The sequence below is a fragment of the Lepisosteus platostomus genome, chromosome 9, assembly GCF_059453375.1.
Source record: "Lepisosteus platostomus isolate fLepPlt1 chromosome 9, fLepPlt1.hap1, whole genome shotgun sequence".
In the NCBI taxonomy this organism is placed as follows: Eukaryota; Metazoa; Chordata; class Actinopteri; order Semionotiformes; family Lepisosteidae; genus Lepisosteus; species Lepisosteus platostomus.
The window spans coordinates 36328983-36351632 of NC_142619.1; the positions used below are offsets into that span (position 1 = coordinate 36328983).

Genomic DNA, 22650 nt, shown 5'->3' on the forward strand with positions numbered 1-22650 from the left:
GTATATAACTATACACACAGCAAGTTTTGTTTTGTTTTTTCTAGAATGTGGCTAAAAAACTTTAATCCATTATTATCTCTGTGTATTTACCTGCTAAAGATAAAAACTCCTCAAGACCTAGGTATTTTAGAATAGAAACAATATAATTCCCAGAATCTCACATTCAAAATAAATGACTAAATTATTGAAATTATTATATCCCCTTGTTGTGCAGTACATCTAAAAAAACAAGTCTTAATGGACCTACAAATACTTTAAGAATAAAGCACATTACAGTTTTTGTCTTAAACAATATTTGTTTATTTATTGTGGTTGCAAATTCACTGATACACCATTTAAACATGTTGTATGAAGCTATCCACTACAATAGAAATACCCATAGTGTTTACAAAATGGCAGAAATTGCAGATGGTGTGAAGACATGGTTTGCATAGTTTTATCCATATAAAATAATTACATGTGTTTATAAAAAGTAAACACACAACAAAACAAAAGATAAACATTAGTTTAAAATGACTTTTCTAAACACATCTGAGAAATTCTTCAGACTTTTAAAATGAATTATTTTTAATACAGGCAAAGGTATGGGTAAACTGAGTTGTGTGAAGCATCCATCCAATCTTATAACACCTGATTTGAACTGGGGCTAATCCAGAACAAGCTAGGTCATAAACGCAGCAAAATGTAGTATTGCAATTTGTAATATAAAAGAACAACAAAGACATAGTGCAGTATTCAGTACATAATCAAAAAACAGTGTAATGAAATATGAATCGAAGACACTTCACGTCACATTTTATTTCACTGTAATTACGAGAATCAATTATTTATCAGCCATGTAATTCATTCAGCATTATAGCAGCAAGAGGTATGAAGCATTAAAAAACAACACAACCTGTTATGAATAAATATAGTATACGCATGTAGTTTGACTTGAAAAGCACTTCTGAAGCTCTATAATTATACTTAAGCAGTTTTATGTATCACTTATGCAGGAAATGTAAATAGTATTAAGCATCCAATTCAAATTAAGCTGTTACCAACAATTTTGTTGTAAACATGCAATTCAACAATACCCAGAAGCCACATTAAACTACAATAATTGCTTTAGGTCCTGATCTTACAATTTTCTTTAGACTTTAAAATATTTTACGTACTACAATTTCATCATTTAAAAAAAAACCTAATATTTTTAAAGTATTGGTTTGAATAGAGTTTCCTAGAAATTTAATGAGTGTTAATTCTGGTTAGGTAAATTTGGTGAGGTAAAAAGCCCCCACCTGTCGTGTTAAAACAACAAAAATTCTCAATGTGTAACACCAGCACCCTATATCTTCCCTTCTCACATTAAAAGATTTAGCTGAGGATGTTATAGCTGACACCAGTAAGATTAATTTGAAAGACAAACAAGTCAAGATACTGAGTATCCGATCATGTTCAATTCAGTGCATTTTATACTCAGTGTGAATATATGTTTTTTTCCCCTACGCACATTTTTCAAGTGTCTTATGTCTAGACATGACACAATCTACTATTTTACTATTTACCAGAGATGTACTTGACCTGTGCAGTTAATCACTGGATGGATATGCCTAATGCATATCATTTAAGCAAACTCTTTAAAAAAATAAAAACATATTGGTGTAGCCTTAGAATTCTCATTGTCAACAGCTCGCAATAGTCCTTAGGTTATCCCTTCTCCACACCCCTTTAAAGAAAAATAGTGGTATGAGATATTTCCAGAATCACAAGTCTATAACAAAATTGAAGATGTTTGGACCTTACTATGTCTTGTCATGCTTTTTAAAACTATTTTTAAAAATTACTATTATATATCGATTCCGTCTTTATGGCACCGACATCCGATAACAGCTTCCACACGGGAAAATCTGAAGGAAATGGGTGCAGGAAAGAAAAATGCTTAGCAAAACCATACAATAATGGCGGAATGTTTTATGCCTTGCTTGTCTCAAAAGGAAAAAAAAAGAAATACACATTGTCCATTGTTTCAGTTATGCAGTGATACTGGAATACTTTTAACAGTTTAGTTCATATAAATTTGCATATATGCTAACTTTGATTAAATTACTTGGCAGCAGGTGCAATGCACTCCGATAAAGCAATGCATTCACAGAACTTTACTGGGACTTTAACTCTCAGTATATTTGCCTTTGCATTAATTGGACAATCTAATGCAAACTGTAGTCAGTCATAAACTTCAGCAAAGCCCTACACACCAGGAATATTCCTATGCTAGTGGATGTGCAGCAGTCACAGGCATTCATTTCTCTGCAGACCTTGAGCACCATGTAGGCAGTGCTTAGTCTGGACTAAGTACTAAAAGATTTTGTGTCTTATTCTGTGAACCAACTTTGCCATCCTGGGATAATTGGGCCTACAAACGTATCCCCCCCAAACATTCAAAAATATGCATAGTTTTCATATGCTTCCATTGTAAATATGCAAGACATGTCAGAGTTACTGTACATCATGAGCTCCTACATATGTATTGCTTTCTGGTTGAAAGGCAAAATTAGCAAGATGGTGTCATGTTTATAAAAGAGAAACACTGCTGTTTTATCCCTGTGCAACAGGTCTGAAACACTCTTAATCCACAGAAAAGCAAATTGATCTCAGATGTAAATAACCACAGATCCATTTTAGTAGGGGGAAAAGGTGATATGAAAAAATTGCTCCTATAAAGCACAAACTCTCCTTATTCAAATGCTTTGCTTTTAAATGCCTCTGATTGTATTTATCTTGAGTATAAAAACGTGTGAACAACCTCAAATAAAAAAGCTGTGACATAGGCTATAATGTAAATGGTTATTGCTTAATATATGTACTAACATATATTAGAATATTTGACTACCATTAGAAAGTGTCCTTAAGCTAAACGTCTCAAAGCGATGAGTGCATGTGAGCTAAAACCACTGCAGTCATTTCACTATTCTCTATTAGGTCAACCATTAAAATCAGTACCGCTATTAGCTAACATTAGTCCAATTTCAGCATTCAGCTTTGCTAGAATGATAAATTTGATAATTAACTAAGGATAAGATGGTTAGTTTTGACACGAGAGTGATGTAGAATCTTTCTTTTAAAGACAAACCAGCTTAATCTGACACACCAAACTTCCTTTAGGATGGAAAACTTTTCACAGCCTGGTTTTGTTCATTAAAAAAAAAAAATGCATCACAGGTCAAGTATAGATTTCATTTCTTTTGTTTCTGTAATTTAATATAAACTTATTAAAAAACTTATATCAAAATAAATGTTCAAATTTCACAGCATGGTTTTCTAGAGAAAGAACAAGGTCTTGTGCAAAGGCAGTATACTTTAAACATGACCATATAAAACTGTGGGCTTTAAATACAGTGCTAATATACATTTTGCTTTTTTCCCCAGGCTATTATAAAATGAAAAAAAAAATGTTTCTTTTTTGTTTGGTATTAAAATATACATAGCAAAAGGGATAGTCTAGCACTTTGTTGGTTCCAGCCTTCTCAAGTTCTTTGAAAGGTTAGTGTCCCATTCCTGCTGAGAGAGAAGAAAAAGTTATCAGTGGTCAGAAAAGAAAGAACCTAAAGACAGACTGTAAAATGCTTATGCACAAAAGCATAAACAGGTAAAGCAAATTTATCAGCTTGTGGTTGGTATTATGAACCAATTAACATTGTCTTGGTAGCACAATGTGTATTTTGTAACTGCAATCCATGAAATAAATAAAACATGGAATTCATTACTTACTCTTATCACACAAATGATAAGGAAAGGTGAGTGCTGTAAATCAACACTTTCTATGCTTCACTTCTGCTTCTTAAAGCAATGTGAATATTAAATGTTCATTAATTTGTGAAGGCAAGGGGTAGTATTATAGTCAGAAAGCTATGGGTTTGAGTGTATTCATTTTAATTATGGAACCACTACATTTCACAAGTTCCCCAATGATTTCTGAGGGAGATGGTTCCTGTATATTACAAAACTTATTCTAGGTGCTTAGATTTTTGTCACAGTATTGTCACTTGATTTTTTGGGCCTCTGTATTCTTACCTCAGCCTGTCTTATACAACAATGCATTGCTAATCTTCCAGAGCACGCAGTCATAATGTGACAATCAAGGTGGAGGAATGCTGGCCAGATTTGGCTCGTGTCAGGTAATTTTAGAACCCAAGTGAGGGGAATTGCATGTTACAGAGACATGTCCAGCATCCTTGTAACCTGCAAGGTTCTTTATAGTGGTGCACATTCAGAGTAAAAGTCAGAGCAAACACGCACTCAGTTACGGCGATTTATAAATAGTGCACTGTGGCACTGACATTTTAAAGGTCATACCTTAAAAGCAACACAACCACTACTGATTTACTGCACACTGAAACCTGGCAGTATCATGTTTATAAATATGAGTGTAAAGCCACATGTCCGGCCATTAATCAAGGACTCTGTAGTGCAGCTGAAACCAAGTTCAACATTTAGTCTTTAACCTTGTCCTTTAGATGTTTAGGGTTTGTCATGTCATGTCATGTCAGTGACTGGCTTCGAAGTCATAAAAGGACACAAAGAAAGGACTCAGCTGTTTGGTGGCATGCATTAAAAATCACAAGGGGACATATGTTTGAAATAACCTTTTCATCCTTGGCATCCCCTTGCCAGGTTTTCGAGCTGTATTCATCAGTCAACTCAACGACACTTGCCACTTACCATTGGTAACTGATTTACTCTTGCCTCCTGTTGTCATCTGCAAAGACAACGTAGTGTCATCAGGTGAATGTTGGGGGGCAATCAGAGGAAAAAGAAAATGTATCAGTTAATCTGTGCAAGTATTTAAGACAACCTACCACCATCAGTGTGCCATATTACAAAAGAACAGTTTTAACCTTCAGACTGATAGCCATCGAATGCTCTACAACGTTCCTTTTGTTGTACAAATACATGTATACAGATATATGATTTATTCATTCAGTTTGCTCAATTGTACATATGGTTAAAAAAACAGACAAACAGCAATTGATAGTTAGGTGTTTAATTATATATATATTACAACTATAATTCTAATTCTCATTACAAAACACCATAATATAATTGCTTCATGTAAAAATAACATACATGGTACAGCTGTAATTTTTTAGGAGTGCATATTACTTCTGTTTTACAGACTGTTAAGCATGAAACTAATGGCAGTCTGAAGGTTTCAGTTAAAGAAAGTACAGAGTGTATTGTTACTGTTGATCTGTAGCCCACATTTTTCAGTAAAGAAAAAAAGCAAGTACAAAAGATGATTGAGGTGACTCAGTTTCCTAGCATGCTCAAAGTCACACACAGTCAATGGCTAAATCAGGATTTTACTTAATCATTTAAAATATTCTGTCATACTTAATCAATTTAATCAAGCTTTCATAAGGGTGAACTTTTTGCTTGCTCTCAAACTAAGTTCACACATTCTTCCTTTAAAAAGTTAAAGAAAACAGGATCAAGGATCAAGTCCTCAAAGTGGTGACAGTGGTTGTCTTCATAAATAACAGCTTACTGCAGAGAAATAGAATTATCCAAGTGTAATAATTACAGTGCTCATTCAAAGATAATTAATGAAGGCCTCTAACTAAATTTCAAAATTAAAATTTTGTGGAAAACAATTATCCACAAAGAAAAACAGAGATTTTTTTGTGGGTGATTTTTGTTTAATTAAATCCTGCTAACAGTACAATATTCATAGCCCTGGTGATTTAAGGATGAGCTTTACCAATGTGTGATGGGGTAATGACTTCCAGTATCCAAGTTCTTTCAGTACTAGTCAGTTCCCCTGTTTATAGGACAAAAGCCTGCAGACATAGGTTTAGAGAGGTTCTATACTTCTTGCACAGTAGCTGTCATGTTCCCAAAGTCACAAGCTCAGCCTATTTGATTCTTAGAGCAAATCTTTACTCATGCCAAGTTCTCTCTCTGCAATGCTTCACTGCACCTACTTTACATATAATGACAGACTTTAACAATTCAGAATTGTAACCACTGATTCTAGATAAAAAATATTGTGCATACAATATGTTTTATTACATAATCTGTAGTTGTGACGATTATCATTATTATTATTACTGAAGAAAGTAAACGCTTACTATGAGAAATCCCTGTAGCATTTCAAATTGTAATTTTTGTATTAAGAGTCACAGTAAAATAAAACGGAACATACTGCAATCACACATGTACAGAAAGTGGTAAAACACTGAAGCTAAACAAATATTAGCAGCGGAAAGAAATTTAAATAAGACCAGCTTTCACTGCTTATTTCATCAGTGAATTGTTTTTCCATTTTCTTTATTTTTTGGGGGAATTTTATTCCATATTCTGACTTGCTGTTAAATGTTGCTTTACATAATATCAGTCCCATTATTTAGTGATTAGTGTGAAGAACACAATGCTTTATGTGTTAAAAGGTTTTACCTTTTTGGCTCATCCAGATTTAGGTGGTGAAGTCAACTAGCTAAGAGAGGGCTTAAGCATAAAAAAATAAAAGAATCCAGTGTTATTTCAGGATAAAAGAGATTTCTTATATCTCTCATTATACTGGTGCCTTTTCAACAGCAAGAAAATACAAAGATTTTGACACAAAATAATAATATGTGACAGTATTGGTACAGTATCTCCACTGTGAATTTAATGAATACAAGGTGAACTGATTCTTGTCAGGTTCTGATTTTAGAAATTGTGCTTGCCAGGACAAAAACATACTCTTGATATGGGTAGAAAGAAAAAAATACAAGGCAAAGCTTTTTAGAAAACACAAGTAAAACTAATTTTAATGTACAATTTTATGTGGAAGTTCCTCTTTCCTGCTCCTGATCAACTGAATGAAATCTTGAAGACCAATATAAAGGTAGAAACAGTTAATTAGTGAAATTGGAGAATGCCTTTCTGGGTTGCTTGCTCACTTGAGCATAATATTTAAATTGTGTCACATAGTGTCTATGAAATACGAAAAAAAATATGATAAAAAAATAAAAACAGGAACATTGCATGAGGACCATTAAGAAATCAAGGAATATGTCATCAACCGTCATAAGCTCACCTTAGCAGAGGGGGTTGTTTTGTCTGGGGAGGAAGCCTTGTTTTCCCACAAGCTTCGCTTGTTTGTTACATCCCCAGGCTTCAGATCCTGCAATGGAAATCCGGGTTTGAGAATATATTTTACCTATCTCCAGTTGAACATCTTAGAGTGTCAGGAGTAAACTGATTCAAAAGCTTGTACAACATTTCCCCTTTTCTGCCTCAGTTGATGTCTTTAAAGCAAAAAAAAAATACATGCTGTATACTTCCATTTGCAAAACTGCATTCTTTTGCACTGTGAATCATACTGTATATATAGATTGTATAAGAGTTTAGCTTTGCAGACTTAAGTTGTTTTGATGAAGTAGTTCAAGTAGGTAGCTGTGTCAGCACACGTAGGCTGCAAAGGAACAAGTAAAAGTTTATTCCATGCTGGAAAGAGAAGGAAAAAAAACACAATGAATAAACCTATACTTGTTCCGCTAAGTTGTTTTATGCTTTCGTGTTACTTGAATTGGGTCTCATCCATGATAATTGAGTAAAGGTCTGAAAAAGCCAAGTGTAAGTAGTATCTTGTTAGACTTTGCATTCACAAAGGTGAATGCTCCTTATGAAAACACTTTCAACAGAGCGCATGTAATTGGCACATGTGTGTGAAATTTAAGTGTAAATTGCACATTACAAGAATGTGTAATTGAGGAAAAGGTTCCATGAGAAGATGTATTGTACCTTATCAAAGATAACAGGAATATAAGTATTGTGCAGGCATCTTTACCAGCTAGGACAGGTCAGAGGCTGTGAATATGAGGGAAAGTGCAGGAGAGTGCATGGAAGCAATTGTTCTGGGGTGTAATGTAACATATATTTAATGTAATATTATTGCATTCTTGATGTAAAATAGTTTTGTTCTTGATACCACTGTCCTTCATGCTTTTCTTCATATGCTATTTGACCAATCCTTCTTGCCCTGTGTGAAAGGAATGCCTGCATGTTCAGTCAAACCTCCTGTGATGCACAGTAGCTTATTCAAAGGAGAATCTCACCTCACTGCATCTTAGAAAGTTTTTGTAAGCAACATCCATGTTGTTTCCCTCATTTCTTTTTTCTACATTATTTGCACACATTAGCATGTAATAAGAATATTTAACAGAGTAAACACTTTAAAGTTGTTATGAGTAGGTATGGCACTACATATAATGCTTTTTGAAACTTCTTTTTCTGGTCTATAAATATGGCATGATTACAAACTCCTTATCAAAATGTTTGTAACATTGTATAATATATATTAAAAGGAATTAAAACTAAGTCTTATCTCAACACATTAGAAGACATTAGGTATTTATATGTTCTACTGAAGGAGTGACTATACTGTACCAGAGGTTGTCAGTAAATATCTTGTGCTGCACTATAAAGCTCTAAGCACTATACGAAACATTCCACTCCAACCAGGCATAATTATACAGAATAAAACCAGTAAAGTGAAAACAAGCAAGCAAGAGGCTTTCACATACAGTACCTGTTCTGTAGAGATAAAAGAGTATGCCAGCACAGAGAGCAGATGAGAGAGGAATCTAGCACTCCAAGGACAATGAGGCTTGGAAATGAATACTGAAGAGGAGAAAAGTACTTAGGCAGTAAAGAAAGAGACAACAGGATGAGGTTTACAGTGTTAAAAAGCTAGTGGAAATAGGTCAGTTTCTAAAGAAAAGCGTAAGCTGTTACAAAGCAAATTGCACTGAGTTCGGAATTTAAAAACATTATTTTAGCATTTAGAAATTTTAGTCTATTTCTCTATAAATTAAGGAAAAGGTTTTGGGAAAGGTACAATATTGCATGTGTATGGACATTAATCAAATGTAGTTTGAAAAAAGTAAGGTTAAAATAATTAATTTTTTTTTAATTTAATTTAATTAATGTTTAATGAGGAAAAAAAACTTTTTAAAAGCACAGTATAAGGCTTTTAAGTATAGTATTAGTATTATTTAAGAAACCACTGGGGTCAAAATGGAACAAATGAGACTGTCACAAACAAGATAATTTTCATAACATCCTTCATATACCCTCATGATGTTCCAACAATCAGCTTTTCGAGACCTTTGCGTTAATAATAGCTTAGTTAACATTTAAAAGTGCTTTGATTAAATGACTTGATTCAATGGATATTTAGTATACAATAATTCTATATTATGTGCATGTTTATCTTACAGAACTGTTTTTCTCATACAAAAAAACGACACTGGAACTGTACTCGGCCTTTGTGCACTGTTCTATCAGTAAAAGTTTTCCAGATATTTAGTAATTGTATTCATATCCACTAGGGGTCACTGAATAACCACATAAAGGGTTCTACACCCGATTCAGAACTACGTTCTGCTACAGCGTGTCAGTTTGAGACTGAATTTTCCTTACACAATCTAGAATAAAATCGTCCCTCTAGGAAGGGAGTATGAGACTGCTGCTTTAGATGCAGCTTAGATTCAGGTTTCCTACAGAAATGAATATCCATGATCAGAAAACTGCTTCCCCTGGGCAGAGCGGTCAAAGCCCAGAAGCACAGGGGTGTCAGGAGGGATTGACAGCACACAAATTGTCTCACCCTGGATGAGACAGAAGTCCATTACAGGACTATGGAGTGAGGAACAATTTAGATCAGCAAATCCAATCCAGAAAGGTTGTGTTTTGAATTTAAAATGACAGCACCATTTAAAAATCCACACTATCAAAGGGATATCATGTAAAATTCACCCAAGATTCAAACCAGTCTTGACCGCCATGTCAAGATGCCAACCCTTGTGTGAAACTCTTACTTAAAATTTGTCACTCTAAATGACTGCCGATAGGAAAAGTCATAAAAGTGTTAGAAAATGTCAAAATGTCTTCTTTTTTCTTCTGCTATGGAATGAAATTGTATTTCTTCCTGTTTCTGCTAGCTGAGCTTTGTTAGAGGGCTAATGCACGGAAAATGAGTTTATACTTACAGCAGGTTTTGCTCCTGGAGTTTTGCCACTTTCTGGAGTTTTGTTGAGCCAGTCATTGATACGACTGGCCACTCCAAACTTCAGTCCAGCAGCCTCCTGTGATAAAGCCATAAAATTAGCTAGTTTAATGTCAGTCAAAACAAACAAACACTTCCTTCAAAGGCACTACAATAACATCCACTATCATAAAATGCTGGGAAATCTACCAGTAATACCAACTGATATGAGGGAACACATCCTTATCCACTAATCTTCCCACGTATTGGCTAAGAGAGAACTTGCTTCTGAAAAATAACACTGTAGTTTGCTGTCTGGAGGCATTTCTTAAGTATTGGCACTTATACAATCTTCTTTTAAATCTCTAAGGTTTTTAAGTCAGTGGCTTGTTCATATTTTTAAGAAATTAAAAACAAATATCCTTGCTTTCTTGATATCAAAAGCACAACATGCATCTTTCAAATAAAAAAAAAACATTGTCCTGTAGCGTCAATGAATACTAAATTAACATGTTATGTTTCTTAGCCAATCGAAATAAATTTCAGACCATGCAAAAAGGGGATTAAAGAGGATTACAGAAATAAATTTTGACAGAAACTCAGAAATAAATATATAACAGGATATATACATCAATGTAACAGACTTAAACTGCAATATGCAGGTCACCAATATGCAATATTTCATCTCTATAAAATATGTTTTAAATCGCATATTTAAACTAGTAATAGGCACATTGATTTCTAAGACACATAAAATCAATTAGATATGTAAGTTAATAAATATAAACTGACACCACAGAATTCAATTTATCACCTTGTTCGGAGCCTGTGGGTTTCCAGGAGAGCTAAACACATTCCCTTTCTCCCACATGCTCTTGATGTTGCGAACCCCATCACCGACCACAGGCAGGTCAGCAGAAGGAGATTTTGGGGACTTTGGCTCCTTGTTGCTCTGAACAAAGGAAAAAGGGAACATATGATGTGATAATATAATGATATCACATGAAAAAAAACAAATGGATTGATCACTAAAATAGCACATCAAACTCAGATAGAAATAAAACAAATTAGACACTCCCATATAATGGAGGGTCCAGAGCAACACATCTCTAAATTAATATGTGCAGATGATATGCAGAATTTACCTGAATAGCAGTCGTGTACTGCTCCAGCTTGTTGTCAATCTTCGAGACAATGGGTGTGTGTGAAGCCTTAACACTGCTGCTGTAAATACAGGGAACAGGAATCATTACAAGCATGTAACAGCTATGAAGAAATGCACATGGGACTCGCAAATACTCTGTATTTGCAACTAGGAAATTTATTTTATATATAATTGTTCTTTACCAATAAGAAAAACAAATAAGTTGTATGGTGCATTAGAATTTGGTGCACTATATCATTGATCTATATTGAGCATGACAACATGCTTTCATGCTTCCACAGTTTAATGAATAAATTATCTTGAAATGTTGTTCTGAATATCCTGTAACACCTTCCACAATCTATCCATCTTACTAGTTGCTGTTTACCTTTCTCTGTATTTTCTTTTACACTACATAACATCAGTGATCAGGACTTTGTACAGGGCAAAACACTTCTGTCAGTATTCCACTGACCAATTACTGTTGCAGATATTGCTCACTAAATTGGTGGCATGCTTGCAGTCATTGGAGCATCATAAAATGAATCTTTTCCCAACAAGTGATCCTGTGGGAAGGGCATGATGTGCCAGAGCCTGTCTGAGAATTCTATTCCCCTTGGCCATGGGAACCTGAGGTCATTGTCCTAAACCTAAAGGGAACAGCCTGAATCAAGAGGGTGAACTGAACTTATGTAGTGCACCAGTGCACTTTTCAGAGTGAAATTAACCTCTGATTGTTCCTTTTCCATTTGCTGACATAGCTCCCCAGTCAACATGGGGCCATTAAGAATATTTTACTTTAGTGCTTTGTACAAATAATTCACAACATATGCACTTTGGTATATATTACCCACCTGATTATCAGTCACACTTTATATGAATGTGGTGTTACATAGTCTGCATACCTCCAGCATAGTGACTGCATATGATACAGTAACATTCACAATCCTTTATGACTTTAGTTACAAAAGATACATAAGATGTAACAGATACATAAGATGTACAGGTATACCAAGATCCTGTCAATTGTTGTAACACGTAATAGTATGTCTTAGGGTAAGGACTATGGTCACATTTAAGATTAGAAGGGTTTATGATAAGGGTTTGTGATGCGGTTAGATTAAGAGTATAATGAAAACGTATGTATCTGCAATGTATAGTGGAAGGATGGTCATAAACGGTTATTAATGTTGCCAGAACATATTACTGTATGTAGCCTCAAAGAAAGTATTAGAAAGGTACTGAATTTATATTAAAATACATTATTTCTGTAGCTTCTCTATAAACACTAAATTTATATTACAAAGAGATGACACATCTTTAGAAATGTAGGACATTAAGCATATTTTATCACAATGACTTCATATGAGCATGTTTTATCAAAATTACTTAACATGAAAATGTTAACGAACCCACTAGTACTGAAAACCAGCAAACATGGAAAAAAAAAGTGTTCAAATTGACTTTGAGAACCTGTGGTCAAGATATCTGCCCTAGTGTCAGTGCTTTGCCCAGTGACATATTCTCAGTCATATTACAAGTACTTAAAATGTAAAGTCTGAAGACAGTGAACCAAACAAAACTCTGTGTTACTAACCTTTTCTGGGCTGACTTGTTCAAAAATTCTGCCCTTTCCCCGATCTGTAAGGTGATGTGTGACAGAAAATGAGAAACATGACAACAAATGACTAAAAAGCAAATACTGCATTAAAAAATGAATATAACAACTTAGCATTGTAAATTAAATTATGCTTTCATGACACACTCACTCCCCACCTCACGTCTGAGGATGCCACATAATTATGAATCTTTGGATATTTTACTGGAAAGCAACTCATCACACTGCAGCCTATCCAGCACATTCAACTGACAATTACTGTGCTGCACACTGGGTAGTTACTGTGTAGACACAATTTTTTAAAAATAAATTAATTAGTGTCTGCAGTACAATCTCCTTGTTGTTAAGACAAAATACCATTCTTAGCCCATGTTTGAGTTATAATTCTATTGTAATGAAATCTTTCTCCTCCCACTTCAAGAAATATCTTGTGCTTTTCTTTCAACTATCATGCTGCCAAGAAAGGCAAAGCCTCTTCAGGCCAGTTGAATGTACTTGGCTGTGGGAACAGTGGACAAAGTTTATGACAAATGACATCAAGAATAAGAGAGGGCAAGTTTTCATGAAGCCCTTAAAAACACAAGCTTAAAAAAAATTAGCTCTCTGCAGTAGTTATGGGAGTTCTTTAAATAGCTCACAGGAAATTCCCCAATTTCAAACATGCTTTCACATTTCCATATTTGAGCAAAGCTCATTCTGTTAATGTTACTGCTTTCCTGTATATTAAAGTTAATGTTTGAAGTAAACAGCATGATTTATCTTAAAGTGTTATTTTGTCAATGACATGTGTTGCTAGAACTCTGTGCTGATAATCAAAAAGAAAGTCCTGCTGTTTTAAGTATAGTTTTAGAAATTTACTTTTTGAACTCACTTTTTGGAACACATTTATTTTGTATTACATAGACACACGGTTTGTGCTGTAAAACCTGTGCTCTTACATATATTCTTGTACCATATGTGCTAAAATTTATGGATTGTCCTTTATATTATTCAGTGGTTGAAAGCAGAACCAATATGTCTCCATGTTTTTGTGTAATTCCATGGTAAAATCTAGTTTGAACACAATGGAAATATTTTACACTGTTACAGAAAACATCAATTGAGTCTATACAGTAGACTGATTTATAGTTGTAAGCAAAGCTCAATGCTTTCACATTCCTTCATCAAGGATAAGCGATGACACAGTGGGTTCAAATTTGTTGTTTACAGATGCATAAGACTGCCAACTAAAACAGTTGATAACTATATAAAATATGGTCAAAACCAAACAACATAAAAAGTAACAGGCACAGCACACAACTATCTAAATCACTGCATTTTCAAACATCACACATTTTCAATAGCAAACATCTAGTTACAGTACATGTGGAGACAGTACGTACAGTGAACAAGATGACAAAATAAATCTGTAAAAAGGAATCAGAATAACACAATTTATAAACAGATTTGGTTGATCAATGAATAAAAAGCAACAGAAATTAACTCAGTTCCACTAACTTTTGTTTATCATTGGGCCTCTTGTGAAGTTCTATCAAATGGACATATCACTTAATCTGCTGTTACCAAATCCGTACCAAACAAACAAAAAGTTAGCAAAACAGAAAGTGACCATGTCTGGAAAGGATGCCTAGATTCAGAAACAACCATTATAAACTCAGACAAATTGTGTATTGCTGGTTTTCCCTTCTGGGCATTTGAATAAAGACAAGTGAGTTGACAGACGAGTAACTTTATGATTTAAAACCGAATCAGCATTCCAACTATTCAAAAGACTCCCTATGCACTTCAAGATGTTCAAGTAAGAGTAAAGATAAAGACCAGTATTTGTTGGGACTACTACAATAAAAGTGAAAAAATGTAACACTTTTTATGACTGTGGTATTTATACACTTCGTAGTTTTCATAGAATTCTTTTAATTACATAAGGATTTCTTTAGAATCCATCTCCTCAGCAGTACTGACCTTCAGTGAAGAGCCCCGTGGGCTGACACATTTAAATGGCTTCTTTCCCTCCCCATCAGGAACCTCGTCTGAAATTTTCTGCCGCTTTTCTGCAGCCTCTGCTCGTCTCCTTTCAATTTCTTCTTTCATCCTCCTCTTCTCCTCCTGGAATCAAAACCAGGAGAGAGCTCTTATCATTTCTGCTTGATTCTCCTAGCTCAGGGATGGAAACTCAAGACATGGGCATTGGTTCCAAATCAGCTCTTAATGACTCAAATGAGCTTATTATTGAATAAATGGTACCAAATGGACAGCCTTTTCCAGTGCTTTAGGTGCTGAAGCTTTGAAGAGTCCCAGAAAACATTTAAATATACTGGACCTTCAGGTCAGGATTTCCCATCCATGATTCCTGTTCTGACTCACTTCCCAAGTCTACAGCCATCTTGGACCACCCACAGAATAGGCCAACTGGTGCATGCTTCACAATTCAGATCTAGGTGAAAGCTTGCTAAATACAAATTAATGGTAGAGAAGGAATAAAAGTAAATATTTCACCCATTGACCATTCTGAAATCTGAAATAGCCTTTTTGATTTTTATAAAAATCATGTTATGTGTAAGGAGAAGAAATATTAAAGAAAGACAACAAGACACTAAGTGTTGGTTGGGATTCATGAAATGAAACGGTCTCTTCGTCCCCATTCTTTACCAAAACACACTACTGCTTAATTTTGGTTGGTGTTTACATTAGAAAAGAGTAAAAATGCAATAGTAATAATGACAGTACTCTATTAGTGGAACTACAGTATTTCATGAGGTACAGCATGCACCAAATTTATTTTTCACATAATTTCTCTTGATAAAAAAACAATGTTTAAGCTGCAGTTACAAGGCTGGTCCAATTAAGTGTAAACTCTACGGATTCAGAAACAGCATTTAAAAAAGTCAAAACAAGTTGACATGACAGTTCTTTATATCAAGTCATATCTGTACATTTTGTACGACAATTTCAAATTTGTAAACAAACTTGGATATGCTTTGAAATTATACCCTTTGTTATGAGTGTGCCTCTGATCCTTGCTAGGATTTGACCACAAATGCTCACATTCTGCTCCATATTCAAAACCACATGACATCACTCCCCCAGACATCAGAGAATTCCACTACACCAATAGGCCAGGCCTCCTGCCTTGAAAGAGCATAACACTATCCAGATGCCAAGGAGTTGACATTACCGTCTTTAACAGGCATAGTACTTAATTAGCCCTGTTACATTGAGAGGTTCTAAATCTATTGACTTTGCAACTATTTTGCAATAGGAACTGATGTTCTGTCAAAGTTCTTATTTTCATTGGTTAATCTTAATTTCTCCGTGCCCTGCACATCCTACCTCTTCTTTGGCTTTCTTTTCGGCTACCTCCTGCTTCTTCCGCTGCTCCTCCTCCTCCAGAATTTTCTTCCTCTCTTCCCTCTTCTTCTTCAGCTCCTCCAGCTCTGCCTCGGCCTCATGCTGCTTCTGCTTCAGCTTCTCAAATTCCTCGCTCTCAGTTTCGTCACGCCGGCGCTTCAGCAACTCCAACTTGCGCTCAGCCTCCAAGCGAGAGGCCGCATCCTGCTCCTCGGTGTCCTGGCTCTGCCGCACACTGCCACGGCTGGGAGAGGCCACACAGCATACCACAAAGCGTGTCAGCCAGGTACAGTAGCTAGCCAGCAGCTCTAACTATCAAGTAACAATCTAAGTATAGTTATCCTAGAAGCCTGCTCTTTACGCATTAAGATTGAATGAGCTACGCTAACATCAAACCAAAAAACAAGGTTCAGAGATAAATAACAGGCCACTATACCCAAAGGCACTCTGTAACAAATGAATATGATGAAACATATCTGTCCTTAAGAAACCCAAATAAGAATGTGCTTGGCATGGAGGAATTATATAAAAACACATATTAAACATTGAGCTGTTAAAATGTGATAACTCAGTTTACAGCACTCAGGCTAATAGGTAATGACTGTCTGTGTGTGGTCACTTTAATGAGGTTTTAACACTTTGTTGCCACTGGAAAAAGAGTCAATTCCCACCTGGTATGATGTCCCCTCAAACGTTTGTAATATCTCTGGAAGTCTATACAGTAAAAGCCTGGTTCATGGCTTAAATTAAAGCTACAAGTTTAAACTAAATAAACAGGTAATAAAGGTAATAATTATATGGTATATCCACAATATTTAATTGAACTGTTATAAGTTCAGGATTATAGGCTTAAAGCTTTTACCACAGCAACAAAATTCTAAACACTCCTTTAATTTTTTTTTATACATTTCTGCCTGAGTTACAAGTTGCATATTCAAGGGGGTCTTCTCTACCTCAGAGTTCTCTCTGGTTTCTTATGTTTGGCAGGGGTTTCTTCACGGAGATTTTCTCCATTTTGTTGCTTTGGCTCTGGAACGTCTTCCTTATGGCGATGGGTGACTTCCACCTTCTGGGTTACCTTCTTTTCATTCACCTGTGTGGAAAAATTAGAGAGTGCATAACAGTGTACTAAAAAGACACAGAATGATAGTATTTGATTTAATTTTGTGAATAATCTAAAACTGTAGAATAAAAAAAAATCATGTGGTATTATTATAAGACCTAAAAAATGTGAACCATAGTAACATAACCATACCTCTTCTCGCATGTAGGACCTTCTTGGTTTGTCCTCTATGGCATTCTGCAGGAAAAACCAGACACGAATAAATCATATTACATCTGATTTAGGATATATTCTGACATTCATAGCATAGCCCAACAGTGGCAGCATAACTTAGACCTGTACCCTTTATCCCACAGGCATGTACTGTATCAATTCATTATCATTGTAATTGTTAGGATACTGGTATTACTGATTAATAAAAAGTACCAATGGGAAGTGTTGCATCACATTAAGGAATATGTTTTTAAGGAACTGAGAATTAATAAAATGAGAAAGGCAAAAAAACTAATTTAAAAATAAATTAATTAATAACATAATTAATTATAGGATGTTTTTCTCCTTTGGAGTTCATTGAACTATTTAAGTAGGCTACTTTTCTAGAGGATTAGATTGGGTGTTCTCCTGTCACAAAATAAAGATGGTGTTAACCTATGTTTTAATTCTTTTAACTGCTGTATGATACTCACTATATGGCATCTAACATACATTCCTTTGTCTTTTTCTGTGTAATCTCGAGCTAAATTTCAACTGTTTTCCCTGCTAAATCATTTGGATTAAATGTGGGATCTAAATCATATAAAACTGTTAACATCTAAATCATCTGCCTGTAAAAACACAAGTAGAAGAAATGAGTAACATTTGGCAGTATTCTAACAGAAGTTCATTTTTCATTTTCCATTTTAAAGACAATCCTTAAACGTGATATTTTGCTTATTTGCTTGCTTACTTGTACATTATGAATTTAGAAGACAGTAAATAACTAGCAATGAAAGCTAATGCACTGAAACAATCTAATTTATGATTCCTTTTTAGTAACCTATTGTTGGCCATCATATGATGATTACTTTTGATTTCTTTAATTGTTTAAAATGTATTGGAAATAAGCTTGTCAAGAAATAAGAGCCCTTAATGCATTAGATAGTCAATCAATCAGAAAATTAGGAAAATACTTTACCTCCTCTTTCACAAAGGACTTTTTAGTCTTCTCCTCTGTCACTTCCTGTAATAATAATCACATAAATAATATTAATAAGAAGGGTGTTTCAATGTTATTCAAAATAAGCAAACTTTTGTTCTTATGCAAAACAGTATATTTGGACCAATGAGACAATTTATCCTCTAATATAAAATATAAATGCAATATCATTCTTAACAGAGAAATTAAATTCATTTCTATATTACACATAGAATTTAAGACTAGTAAGAATTTAAAGGAAACTAAATTCAATTTAATTTGAAATAAAATATATTACCCGTTCTCTTGTAAAGGATCTCTTAGGTTTTTCCTCTATTACCTGCAAGAAGTTACAGTAGGAACAGGTTAATAGGTCCATGCACTAATGACATTTCCTTGCATTTACTGTAGATATCTCTTTTGGATCCCAGAGCATTTTCCATTGAAGTGCACCCGCAAACCCACTATGCAGCAGATTGCATAGTGACCTGAAAAACTGCTTCACCAATATGAATTAAGATGAAACTTTAAGAAGACCCAATAGTACAAGCACAAAGTAGAATTTAGCCAGGACATCAGAGTTAACAACAAAACGTTAGCAAAATATGTCCATGGAAGCTTAAAACATTGAGTAGTCTTTTGACAGGTTTAACCTGTCAAGCCCAAAATGGCATCTCCTACAAAACTGTGTCCCCAGTCATCATACTTCTCGTCCACCTTCAGGTCCTCCAACTCATGGTAAAAATTTAGTGTTGAGTGGAGGTTTCCCATCCTGGTACTTAGCAGGCCCTGCCTTGAATTTCAGATCTGAAAAGATCAAGCTAAAAGGTGCCATTTCTTCTGTTACAATTATTGGAAGAAGAGTGACTTAGAGTATGCTCAGTGTAGTCACATTCATCATCATTTTGTCTGAGAAAAACATTTCCATGTTCCATTGCGCTGCGCAAATGAATTCCAGGATATTGATGACCTCTGAAATACTCAGTGTATATATTTTGCACATTTATTCAAAAACATGTGATTTTATTATTAAGTCAAACCTGGCAATGTAAAGATCTAAAGTTAGTTATCAATTGTAGGATGGTGTAATGAAACTATAAAGGAAATAAATATCCTAAGCAAAAATATGTACTTATCCCCTGTGTCCTTTATCATAGAGGACAAAGTGCCATCTATGGGAAACTGATAACTGCCAAGACACTATTTGCACAAGGAAACCAATGCCATTTAATGAGTGTGATGTTAATTACACCAGCACATTCTTCTGCTCAAGATGGACAATGTGATAACCCTCCTGCCAGGTAGCCTTTGACATGCATTGACTGAACATTTCTTTCTATATATCTGTCTATATATTTGTACATTTCATGGTATTAAAATTTAAAGATTTTTAATGTTGAAGACTAAGGGTTTGCTAATGAACTTTTTCAGTCTTCCTCCCTACTACTGACAATACATTTATAATAATCTTCAGTTTTATTTAAATATCCATTCGAAACTCCTGCTACAAAGTTCAGTAAATTGACTAAAACTCTAATCTATTGATTCTTCACATAGTAATGTTGCCTTTTCTTTACTGGACAAGTATCAGCTTACGATCTTACCTCTTCCCTTGTATAGGATCTCGTAGGTTTCTCTATTACCTCCTGTGAAAACATTGTCATATTTATTATAATCAAACTCCAAAGGGACATACCATCACCGTGATCGCAAAAAACAACAACACATTGGTTAAAAAAAACTTGAAAATAATAAAACTTACAACCTATCTTACCTCTTCCCTTGTATAAGATCTTTTAGGTTTTTCCTCTATTACCTCCTGTAAATAAAATAATAATTATTTCAAAGAAAAATAATAAACAAAACATGAATAATGTAATACATTATTAATTTATTAATAGTTGTGCGAATAAATTAATAAATTAATAAATAATAAAATACAAATTATTTTAATATCTACTATTTTATCTTACCTCTTCCCTTGTATAAGATCTTTTAGGTTTTTCCTCTATCACCTCCTGTGAATATAATAATAATACTTTCAAAGAAAATGCTTGCTCTACTTTTATTTCCAATACCTTCACCTATAAGCAGTCTTTTCCCAACTTTTTTTATTAGGTTATTAAGAGTTATTTTTTCTTTTTGAACAATAATTAATAAGTTGGCAATTTATAATGTACAGACACAGGTAGAAATTACAGTGTAACACTCCTCCATGAGCTTCATTGCCTTTTGCAGAATGAAAACAGTTCTAAAATTCAAAATATACCTATAAAAAACAAATAATTAGCCTCAGTGATTAAGAACTGGACTGGAACAAACCCAGAAGACACAGGGGTCTTTCAGGACCAGGAAAGGAAACCAATGTCCTTTTTCACCATGTCAGAGAACAACAAATGATACTTAGAAAGCATGAGAAGAAGTCTTACCTCTTCTTTCATAAAGGACCTTTTAGGTTTTTCCTCTGTCTCCTCCTAAATAAACAAAAAATAAAACATACAGTAAAATCAATAATTATCCAAAACACAAAAACAATTATCAGAATAACATTAACATGTCATGTGAAGTAGAGGCTCATGCCTTTCAAGCTTGAATACAGACAAGCAAAGCTGAGCAGTTGTGGCGGTGCAAACCACAAAAAGACCCCTCACATGACACAGCAGCAGAAAGGCATCAACACCTTAAAAAAGCTCAAGAAATACTGATTGGTACACTATATTTATACCACAGATGATATTTTGTGGGTGTCTAGGTAGCACAGTGGTGAGCACTGCTACATCACAGCACTGGGGCCCTAGGTTCAATTCCAGACCTACTGTAGGTGTAATATCTACAGTATGTGGAGTTTGTATGTTCTCTCTGTGTCTGTGTGGGTTTCTTCCAGGTGCTCCATAAATCTAAGGCCATGAGTAGGGTAATTGGCTTCGGGGAAAATAGGCTCTGTTTTGAGGAGTGTGGTTGTGTCTGTCTGTGTCTTGTGATGGACTGGCACCTGTTGCTGCCCAGGATAGACTTTGGCTCCCCCGTGGCCCCGAATTGAGTAAAACAGTTAGAAACCAGATGGAGAATGGATGATATTTTTCAACTATAGCTTTAAACTTCATGAACTTAATGTACATCTAAATTATACTTAAGATTTCACTGAAATACCTTCATTTCTTTAAAAATAACCCCATAAGTTATCAAGTTTAATGTCACACAGCTGGTGAAAATAATATAGTATACCTTAAAGGTTTAATTTATTACCAAAAATGAGGTGTTTGTAATCTGATAGTGAGAGCATGTGAGTGTAATCTGTTTAAGAAATACTGAATTTATGTTACTATTTTAACATTTGCCTGTTACACTAAATGTTAGTTTAAAGCAGGATCTGTTCAAGTATTAACACATGCAAACTGCATTTTCTTCACTCTGTTTCAGGTTAACACTAGTTTTGTGATTGCTTTATCATCTCAGTTTTCAGTCTCTTCCCCAAACTGAGGTCTTTATTGTTTCACAGTTACAATTTTGGGGTCTTTAATGTTTCACATCATTCTTAATGAGCAGCTTGAATTTTGCTACAGTCTTTAATACTCTATTTAAGTTAAGATATACAGGAACAATTTCTGCTCTATATTTGTTGATTTTTAATAAAATGTAATAAAAATAGTTTCACTTTCCTGTATAAAAATAATGTATTTTTTATGTAAAGCTCAGCACACATGGCCCAATAGCAATAATACTTTTTGGCACAATAGCCAAATTAGTCACTCAATTTCAGATACATAAAAAATATATCTGAAGGTACTAATATACCTCTTCTCTCATATATGATTTCTTAGGTTTTTCCTCTGTGGATTCCTGAAAAAGAAATAAAAATAACATAAAATCAATAATTAACTACAACACCATTCATTAAAAATTGTGAGGCTCAAGGTGAGTGTTCCCACAGTAAACAATCCTGGAAATAGTGCTAAGAAGCAGTGGCTGAGAAGTGTGGTGAAGTATTTGATTTATGTGATATTTTATGAGCATATTGTATGAGGATTTGAGGTTTACAACCCTAAAGTGTTCATAGGGCTTGGCTTCATGTCAATTTCTGTAGCATTAAACAAAGTGCAAAAAAACACGGAACATTTATCATTTGCAAGTCAGCAAATACTGGTACCCACTTTTAGTTCCAAAAAAGGGTGACATACCTTACACACGATATAGCAGAAGTGCATAGACTCAAGTAGATGCATCATGGATCCAAAGCACTAATAAATTCCCCAAATACCCGTCCATAGCAGTTATGAAAATGCAACTAAAA

General features: G+C 34.6%; 1 protein-coding gene across 8 annotated transcripts in view; it reads right to left on the minus strand.

The window, feature by feature from the left end:
- Positions 1-276: 276 nt before the first annotated feature.
- Positions 277-22650, minus strand: part of cald1a (caldesmon 1a) — a 125815-nt gene continuing 103441 nt past the window's right edge. For 2 of the 8 annotated variants that reach the window (XM_088644854.1, XM_088644853.1), the window contains 18 exons: positions 22155-22199; positions 20789-20833; positions 20333-20377; positions 20134-20178; positions 19964-20005; positions 18658-18699; positions 18360-18404; positions 17378-17422; positions 17076-17215; positions 16105-16366; positions 14737-14880; positions 12754-12797; positions 11158-11236; positions 10827-10964; positions 10017-10112; positions 7061-7147; positions 4702-4738; positions 277-3540 (listed from right to left, as the gene is read on the minus strand). In XM_088644854.1, the coding sequence (XP_088500980.1) occupies positions 3524-3540; positions 4702-4738; positions 7061-7147; positions 10017-10112; positions 10827-10964; positions 11158-11236; positions 12754-12797; positions 14737-14880; positions 16105-16366; positions 17076-17215; positions 17378-17422; positions 18360-18404; positions 18658-18699; positions 19964-20005; positions 20134-20178; positions 20333-20377; positions 20789-20833; positions 22155-22199 (1398 nt within the window). In that variant the 3' untranslated portion in view covers positions 277-3523. Of the gene's footprint in view, positions 3541-4701; positions 4739-6435; positions 6487-7060; positions 7148-10016; positions 10113-10826; positions 10965-11157; positions 11237-12753; positions 12798-14736; positions 14881-16104; positions 16367-17075; positions 17216-17377; positions 17423-18359; positions 18405-18657; positions 18702-19963; positions 20006-20133; positions 20179-20331; positions 20378-20788; positions 20834-22154; positions 22200-22650 lie in introns of all 8 variants that reach the window. The other 6 variants (XR_015941161.1, XR_015941162.1, XM_088644856.1 and 3 more) reach the window with 6 other exon arrangements.